General features: G+C 35.0%; 1 protein-coding gene across 2 annotated transcripts; it reads left to right on the forward strand.

Annotated features, from left to right (window-relative positions):
* On the forward strand, positions 1-9447 carry LOC8287598 (TOM1-like protein 5). 2 transcript variants are annotated; one of them, XM_002513208.4, is made up of 10 exons: positions 1-161; positions 366-487; positions 968-1046; positions 1242-1340; positions 1421-1534; positions 3095-3252; positions 6407-6482; positions 7051-7139; positions 8426-8623; positions 8820-9447. In XM_002513208.4, exons 2-10 carry the CDS (start codon positions 384-386, stop codon positions 9148-9150), a joined length of 1248 nt encoding a protein of 415 aa, XP_002513254.1. In that variant the 5' UTR covers positions 1-161; positions 366-383; the 3' UTR covers positions 9151-9447. The 2 variants fall into 2 exon arrangements, with proteins under 2 accessions (XP_002513254.1, XP_048232827.1); XM_048376870.1 differs by lacking the exon at positions 366-487 and having other exon boundaries at positions 5-161.
* The last annotated feature ends 247 nt before the right edge of the window (positions 9448-9694 follow it).

Genomic DNA, 9694 nt, shown 5'->3' on the forward strand with positions numbered 1-9694 from the left:
ATATAATAAAAGCATGAGAGAGAGAGAGAGAGAGCTTATTTTGATCTCTCCATTAGTTTCTATAAGTTTTTTGGGTTTTCAGATGTTGAAGTTATTTAGGATTCATCAGGTGTTCCTCAGTTTCATCTGCATTGTCTCTCTATTCCTTGTCCTTCTCACAGGTTTCTATCCGTTTCTTTTGATTCTTTTTTTTTTTTTTTTTTTACAAATTTTAAAGTGATTCTTTGAAGTTCAAGATTTGAAGTTGCTTACGTTGATGGAAATTTGTGATTGAGATCTAAATTTCCATCTGCTTTCTTTGATTTATGGATTGCCTCAATTCTTTAATTGCACAGACGCTCACCTTTTTTCTGTATTTGGTTAAGCTCAAAATTAAGGTGCAGATGGCTGCTGCTGAGCTTGTCAACTCTGCAACAAGTGATAAACTGCCTGAAGTTGATTGGGCTAAGAATATCGAAATATGTGAATTAGTAGCTCGTGATCAGAGGTTTTTTTTTTTTTTTACTCCATCAATTCAATCCTAAGCACTAGAAACAATTGAATTCTGTTTAGTCCATTTTTGCTAGTGGTTCAATTCTTTCAAATAAAGGATTTTGAAAGAAATTAAATCTTGTAACAAAAATAAAATTGAGATTTCAGTTGAAATTATTGCACATGATTTATTCCCAGACTTTTGTGGTTTACGTTATTAATCTAATGTTTCATTCTAGTAGCATGCACCTCCTTGATAGTATTATATTTCAGGGGAATGACCTATAAACCACACGTGTTCATTTAGTGAACTATAATATGTATCCTGTTACCCTGTGATAGCTATGTTGGTAAGGTTGTTCATGTGTGTGCAAATTGCAATTGTTCATCTTTTACTTGTTTGTCCTCGATCATCATTTTAACTTTTTTTCCCAATCAATCATCTGCCTTTGATGTTCAACACTTTTCATGACCTTTTACTGATTCTGATATGCAGACAAGCTAGAGATGTTGTTAAAGCTATTAAAAAACGCTTGGGGAGTAAGAATTCTACTGCTCAACTATATGCAGTGATGGTGGGTTTACATAATTTCTTTATATAATAGGGTTTTTCTCTTCATTTAGTATTTCTAAGTATTATTAGACTAAACATGAGCATGCTAATAATATTGTTATTTAGTGACCTTCAGATTCCATGTACTCTTCTTTTTATATTTTCCTTGGTCTATTCCTGCCTGACAACTCATTGCATTTTTTGTCTAATTTTGCAGTTGTTGGAGATGCTGATGAACAATAATGGAGAACCTGTTCATAAGGAGGTGATTGATACAGGGGTTTTGCCTATTCTTGTGAAGATAGTAAAGAAAAAGGTGAAAGTTCTCTTCTGCGTAAGTGTTGCAATTTATGCCCTTATACATGATTAATTAATTTACCTTGCTTTCTGTCACAGACAGATTTGCCTATACGAGAGAGAATATTTCTTCTTCTAGATGCCACACAGACATCTCTTGGCAGTGCTTCTGGAAAGTTCCCTCAGTACTATTCTGCATATTATGATTTAGTGGTAAGTGCATATGTGAAAAAATGTTAACTGAAACCCTTAGGCTTATCTTTCGATAACACCACTAAAATTCCTTGGATTACTGCAAATGGGGAATAGATTGACCACCTATATTTCTTGAATTATTGCAAACGGGGAATAGATTGTGAACATATTATTGCTTTTTTTTTTCGTCTTCTGCTTTAGTGTGTTTAAAAGTGAAGTCATAGATGAATAGCTTCTTACATTTCATCTCTCTAATTAGTAATTCGGAAGAAAAAAAGAATTTGTTAACTAAGCCTTATTCTAACCAAATAGAATCAGGTAGAAAATTCTTCTTGGCGCTTCTAAGCTTTGTCAAGTTTTGGCCAACTGAAGAAAACCTTAAGTATTCTTGTTGGTGTTTGGTTTAAGTTCATATACATTATCATAAATTATTAACATGCCAATACATTTTAGTTAGTCTTATGATAATGGTAATTTTTATGATGATAAATTGTATCCATGAAAATGTTCATTCTTGAAGGTATTTCACTTCTTGTGGCAACTTCAGAATAGTTTAGTTTATGAGCCCGAGTAATAGTGATTCTTAAGACTCTTGCTCATTGGTGAATCAAGCTTTTTGGTGACACACGCAGCTTTTTGGTGAATCAAGCTTTCGTGTTGTTTCATTGGATTCCCATTAGATCCCTGTATTTTTTTGCCTGTTTTAAGGTATGGTGAGAGTATGCATCGCTATTTCTAGTCTTTAATTCCTTTTGTTTTCTTTCAATGCCTTCTAGCAATGAATTTGATCCTTCGTATTGCCCTTTTCCTAGTGGGGCAAAAGAATGGTGTTCCATAGGTATTCGTGGTTTAATTCTTGTTGCCCATCTTGGACCATTAATAATCAAATGAGTATCTGGATCCTTGAATTGAAATCAACATACATTAACCTATTTAGCAGCCAATTTACTGTTATTAACACCAATATTCACTTGCGAACTACTGGTAAGCAATAGTTCTAGTAGGAACCTTTACCCCACCACCAATGCTGTCATTGCTGCTGCTGCCACCATAACCACCACAAAAATGTGCCGTGGGGAATTCAACTATATGTTCTATTAACAAAGAAAAACAATTATGTGATCCATCAAATCATAAGTGTCAAGAAGCACCTTAATCTGTGGCCGAAAGTTGTTGGCAAGAAATTCTGAAGGAGACAAAAGGGCGTGCTGGTTTGATAGGCTTGCACCAAAATCTTATTGGAATTTTGGACATGAATATGGGAAGCAAAATTGTCGCAAAAAATTTTCTTCCTCCTGTAAGATACTCAATTTGGGTATCCTTTGACATCACAGTGATCTTGTACAAGTTTGGATGGATAAATATTGATTTTCTTAGTTATAACCAGTAATTGTTTCTTAGTTGTTTGCTTTGGCTACTCTTGTATCATTGATGAGACATATAATGTGATTTCATGCTGTATTAAATGTGGTGCTTTTATTGGTTGCTATTATCAGCTCATAGTACAATAACAAAAGCTTTGAAGTGCTTCCTTTGTTGTGCAACATCTTAACCACTGAAAGTAAAGTTTATTTTCAGAGTGCAGGAGTACAATTTCCCCAAAGGCCTCCTGAAACAAAAACAAATAATTCCACTTCACAAGCAAAGACAAGAAGTACACTTAATGGTGAACTTGCTGCCTCTAGACAGGAAGTGGTTGCTCAGAAAGCCGAGCCTCCAGTTGTTCCAGAATCTAGGTATATTTGCTGATTTATTTCCTTTGGTTCTTAGGTCCCTTTTTATCTTTTTTTTTTTTCCTTTTCTTTTTGGGTTTGACTTATTTGATTTACTTAATCTCCTGCAAAAGTAGTATATTTTTGTTGTGGCACTGTCCTGTGCTTATATATTTGATCTTATATTGGCTGCATTCAGTTGGCTAAATTTCTTTTGCTTCTAACAATGTGATTGTTATCTTAGCTTATGTTACTAAGGGCTCAGAAAAAATTCCAAGTCTAGCATGAATTCATTCAGTTCTCCTACATTTTTAAATTACGAAACTCATGTCTGTAGATGTCCATTATGCATTCGACCTTTTAGTGGATTGGGGTAAAGTAAAGATCTAGAGGTACAAACTCCTTAGCTAACTTAATGTTTCACATTGTAATGGCATGATGGATGTAATTATGGCACATCAAATGATATTGCAATGTATAACCCTTCAATCTCAATATAGATTGTCTAGTTAAACTTTACTCCAGAGTAGCATAATTATGCCAAAGGCATATTGCAAGACATCCTGAGGCGGAGGGAAAAATACGAGATACTTTATTGCTCAGTCTGGCTACCTATTCTTTAAATCATATCAATTTGCTCTATCATCTTTGCGTTTTGTTATAAATTTATTCAATTTTAGTTTGGTGTGTGCTACATCCTGCATGGCATTCTGACATGTCCTGAAATGCTGAGCTAGACACTTATGTCTTTAACTGTTATTAAATTAAATTGCATCGGTTGGCAAAAGTCACCAAAACTCACAGTTTCAATTGTAGGAAAGGAAAAGCATTTAGATAAAAAGTCTAATTTTCGTGTCTTCTTCTTTGTTAGACTTGCTCATTTCATAATTTATCAACCACTTTTAACCACCACTTATGGTGACACCAACCAATTTTTGGCTTGAAATTAATATGTACTACCTCTCATCGCAACGAGCTTTCTAGGAGGAGTTCTATTATTGCTAGTTGATGGTATTTTTTTTATCTTTTCCTTGGGTTTGGTTTGGAAGTGGTTGAAAAAGAGAAGACAAGTATGATGGTGATAAAGAAAATTTTAAGAATAGAAGGTTATAATTGTGGGTAGTCTTAGTTCTAGAAAAATTAAGTGAAAAGTTAAATTAAACACAAAAAATAGATATTGGTGATAATGGTTGATGGTTGATGGTTGATGGAGATGAGAGCAGTGTGGGTTGTGGATAGCAGTGGAGAAAAACAAAGGTGGTGGTGATGTAGAAAAATTATAAATAAACAATGATGAGGAGTTAAAAATCGATGTTGTAGGTGGTGATTGGAGTGGTGTTTATGATGGATGATGATGGAAGAGTAAGGTGGTGGCTGTCGTGGTTTTGCTAGGTAGCTGGAGAAGGGTTTTGTCTTTCCAATTAAACAGTCTAAAGCTTACCTTTGTACTTTTTTATGATAAACAATGATTTTTGGCCTTTTTTTATTGATAAGAATAAAATAGTGAATTTTGAATTTTGACATTTTTTTTAGAAAGTAGTTATTAACTTAATTTTCCAATTCAACATTTTATTTTCTTGTCAGAGCACTAGATAGGATCTGGTACATGCCAAATCAAGGTTGGATAAATTTGTTACAGAACACAGAGATAGAGCAAATTGATAGGTTTTGAAAATTGGGATAGAATTTAAAAAGTGAGCAAAATTGAGGATAGTTGAGATTTTATGCCTATGCCAAAACCAGTAGTATAAGTGAGAGAGGAGCATCATGCAAATTGGGATCCTGTAGACAGGAATTATATGTGAGGATCCATTCTGATCACATCAGCATTCTAATGGGAATAAACATGCTCTCACCAACCCCCACCTTGTCCTTAATAAGAGGAGACAAAGAAGTGGTTACATGGCATATGAACTTCCATGGAATTTATTGGTGTCATGAACACCTATGATTGTATTCCATCAATGCTGTTGTAAACCATACACTCTTAATAACCTTACAGCAAAATGGAACCAGTCTACTGGAGCAATATCCCAATTTGCATGATAGATGGTGAACTTTATTCTGACTTGTTTTTACACTGCCGTGAATTGGGCCATTAGAAATTACCTTTCTTCGACTTCTTGGAAAGAATTGGGTGTATACTTGAATAGTCGGTTGGTTTAAAATGGAGAGGATTTACTGGTAGAATTGAATGTTGAAGCACTTTAGACCCATTCTTTCCGAGTATTGTAGAGTATTCAAATGGAACCAGTCTGGCATCCTTCCCTGGTTCTATTTAGCTTAATTTAGAAGGCATTACATTTCCAATTTTTTTGGATTTGTATCTTCTTCCAAGTGCTGCTTTAGGAGGATGACTTATCCCCAAAATTGTAATATTTGTTTCTTCACAATAAGTTCCTTTCTTTTGAAAAAACTAGGTAAAATAGTAATTGCAAACTTATGGACTATATAAATCTTTTTGAATTGTTATTCTTAGATATCAACTAGCATTTTTGTACACATGTTCCATGATTCATGTTCCCGCGTGGCAGCAGCTTATCTCACAATTAGAGCTTGATAAAACACATTCCTGTCTGGGATATAGTAGGGTCCTAGATTTTCTAGGTTACTACGAGTTATCCTAGTGCTGCTTATTTTAGAATGATGCATTATCTCCAAAATCGCAGTCTTTTCTTCTTCATATTAAATTACTTTCCTTTGAACAAATTAAATAAAATAGTAATTGCTAATTTACAGACTACAGAAGTCTTCTTGTATTGTTTGTCTTAGACATCCACTAGTTGGTTTATGTTTCCATAATTCATGTTTCTGTACATGGAAGCAACTCATCTCACAATTAGAGCTTGATGAAACACATTCCTGTCTGGGTTACCATGTGTTGCTAGCAAGGTTCTTCCCTTGTTCCAAAAAGAAACTTGGGCTTTTGACATATTTGTACTTTCTCTACCAAAAACATTTAAACTGTTCTTTGAATTTTTATTGCTAAGCTTATAGCGGCTAATGCTTTGGAACATGAAATATTTTAAGTATGTTGCCTATGCCTTCTCATGTATTCCTCTCTAGTTAAATATTACTTGTGGCCATGTCCATTATCGTCCTCAGAAATATTAGATGTGATTTTAGTACTTTTTCCCTGCAATCAATATCAGTTTCATGTCTGTTTTATTCTATACAGTATTATTCAGAAGGCTAATAATGCACTAGAGGTTTTGAAAGAAGTCCTTGATGCTGTTGATTCTCAAAATCCTCAGGTACAAGACTGCAATCTTTTCTTTTTTTTTTTCCTCTCTGTTTTGCATTTGGCATTAAATTTTGATGGATGAACATCTACTGCTGGTCATTTGTAACTATCAGCAAAATGGATATTAAGTGAGACGTTTCTCTTAAGTTTTCATATTATACGTCTTAAAATTATAAGAATACTTCTAAAGCTTTCAAAATAGAAGAACTGTAGTCATAGCTGAGATTATCCTGTTGAAATGAATCCAACATTCCTCTATAATTACATTTTTTTTATGGCATCCTCGGTTAATACCATTGAAGCAATATGTATCCTAGTGCATAAACAATATGCTTTAAAGTATTTAATCTGCAACCCCAGCACCCCCAGCTCTCTTTCTGTCTTTTCAATATCAATTTTTATCTCCCAAGGTTCTGTAACTTACTCCCTCCCCAGTGAATGTTGATTACAAGGATGAGTAGTGAACGGTTGACACTTGTTTTGTATGTTCCCTTTTTTCATATTTTATTGCTGAAATGCATTCATGAAATTATCAATTCGAAGTTCTCATTTTTAGTTTATATTACATTTTCTTTTAGGGAGGAGCAAAGGATGAGTTTACTCTTGATCTTGTGGAACAGTGTTCATTCCAAAAGCAGAAAGTTATGCATCTCGTGATGACTTCTCGGTAAGGCAACTCTCTGGGTAGCGGGATGGTAACATGTGTAGTTGCTCTAAATTTCAATATACCTGTATCTTAAAATCCCAGATATCTTGTCTATACGAATTTTCATACTACTTGATTCGATATTTTAGTGATGCCCGCAACAAATTTTGCACAACTATTAGTGTATCTCAATTTGTAATCTCCGTGTTTAAATTAATTGAACCATCCTGATTTCAACTTTAGAACTGTAGTGAATGCATTCACTGGCAATTTGTTAGGTGATCAATATTGATAGGTTATTCAAGTGCTGGGTTTGCAGCTGGGTTTGAAGTGTATATAGCTGGATTTGTACCTATACTGGTTATGGATACATTTATAACCATTGTAGGTCTTCATTTGTATGACCAAAAGTTCTTTCATCTTCGTCCCATCTCATCCAGCTTTACTTTCCATCTAATGCCATTAAAAGATTAGAACAGAGTTATTGAAGGCACATGGCGCTTTAAGGTCTAGGCGCATGCTTTATTAACATCACCTGCTTTTTAGTATTTGAGGCACTGGGGCGTGTGCCTTGAAGGCGCGTCTTTAACAACTATGCACCAGGGCGTGCACCTCTTTGACATTAGCCGCCTTTTAGTGTTTGAGGTGCTAGGACATGTGCCTCATGCGCCTTCCGTCTCAGAAGCCCACTTTAAAGACTATTCACCAGAATGACCAAGTTAAGCATGTCCTGGGTAAGAGATTTCAACAATTACATGTAGGTTTGTTAGTAGAACTAAAAATTAATGTGATTTACCATGTTGTCTGCATCCATATTTTTTATTCTATATGTAGTTTGAAGTCTCATACTCAAATGTGGTGCAGAATAATACAAACAACAATTGAGTAATTTAAGATTGTTATATTTTGAGGACCTCTTTGTCAGTCTATTTCTGGCTTTTAACTGATATTCAGTAAGAATTAAGTGGTATTATATTCTGGTAATTCTGTCAATAGCTTTGATGTTTTGCATGTAAAATGTGCTGGTTTATTGATAACTTCTCTACAAGGATTTTCTGGTTTCACCGTCTGACTATCATGTATAGACCTTGTTTGAGCATAAAATTCAAAGAATCTTTTCCCTCTTTGTTGGCAATCATGAGTGGCTGGTATGCTCTGAGTTCCCTATATCTGTCTATTCACTGAAAAATATGGTAATGCATTTTCCTTTTCCATGGCAGCATAAATTTATGTAGCCGTACTGGAATACAGACCTAGTTAGTGACTATTGCAACTTGATTTCACTCTCTCTCTCTCTCTTGGTCCAGGGATGAGAAGGTAGTTTCTCGTGCAATTGAATTGAATGAACAGCTCCAAAAACTTCTCGCACAACATGATGCCCTTGTATCTGGTAGGTCTATGGTTTCAGATAGATCTGCATTTTCAGGGCATACTACTTCAGCTGCAGATCATTTTAACCATTATGAAGAGGATGAGGAAGAGGAAGCTGAACAGCTTTTTCGAAGGTATGCCCATGCTGTCTTTGCTAGGCTTGGACTCTGTTTACAAAGACATCATTTAAGCTTATAATTTTAAATGCTCTGCACAGTTGTCACTAGCCCCTATATATATATATATATATATATGTTAAGCTTTTCAAGGTTGTTTATTTCTTTATATTTCCTGGTTTAAAAATTTCTGTCCCTTTGCAACACCTGACAGGTTACGAAAAGGAAAGGCTTGTGCAAAGCCTGAAGATGAAGGGAACTTGGAAGAGCGCATCCCTATGGGCATGCTTGGTTCGTCTATTTTTGGGGACAGGTTGAACCGTCCCCTTATTCGGCCACTTCACTCAGACCAGTCGCATGAGCCTAGTGCAAATACTTCACCAGTCGCAATTCCACCTCCCCCTGCAAAACACATAGAGAGGGAGAGATTCTTTCAGGAAAAGAAAGTTGATGGTTCTGCTGTTTCTGGCCACATGAGGGGTCTCTCATTACACAGTCGCAATGGCAGCAGTTCTCACAGTGGAAGCTTAGATTTTAGCGACTGACATACACTAAAGAGATAGTTTTCTTCAAAGCCTCATTTTGGTTTGTATTTAATTAGTTATCTTTTTTTTTTTTTTTTTTCTGGTTTGTTATATTCTGTTATCGTGGGTGGTTGGTCTTATATGGATAGTTGGATGTTACCGGATAGAAGAAGGTTATAGCTGCAGAACTTGGCATGATGCTGTTGTAAGATCGCTTTTTAATTAAAGTTTTACTTCTGAGGAGTTCTAACTTCAGTTTGCACTTTTAAGCAAATTGTAACTTTGTATTGGAGCTGTGAAAAGAATATTGTTTTTACAGTTTTGCTGTTGATATATCAGGATTGACCGAAGCAGATGGTGTATTTTTTTTTTTTTTTGACCCAGTCATAAACTAACATAGGAACTTCTGAAATGAGGTACCTATACATAATCTCTTTCTTATGGCAACTTTTGAAATGTGTTTGGGAAAAGGTGCATTTTAGCCCTTAACGTTTATAGCTATGAGTACATTTGGTCCTAAACTATTTTTAAAAGCAAATAAGCCATCAAACTTTGTAAACTCTAT

The sequence above is a fragment of the Ricinus communis genome, chromosome 7, assembly GCF_019578655.1.
Source record: "Ricinus communis isolate WT05 ecotype wild-type chromosome 7, ASM1957865v1, whole genome shotgun sequence".
NCBI lineage: Eukaryota > Viridiplantae > Streptophyta > Magnoliopsida > Malpighiales > Euphorbiaceae > Ricinus > Ricinus communis.

Coding starts and splice junctions, on each gene's coding strand:
- LOC8287598 (XM_002513208.4), top strand. CDS start 384: ATGGCTGCTGCTGAGCTTGTCAACTCTGCAACAAGTGATAAACTGCCT. Junction 1,535..3,094: donor CTGCATATTATGATTTAGTG/GTAAGTGCATAT, acceptor GTTTATTTTCAG/AGTGCAGGAGTACAATTTCC. Junction 3,253..6,406: donor CCAGTTGTTCCAGAATCTAG/GTATATTTGCTG, acceptor TATTCTATACAG/TATTATTCAGAAGGCTAATA.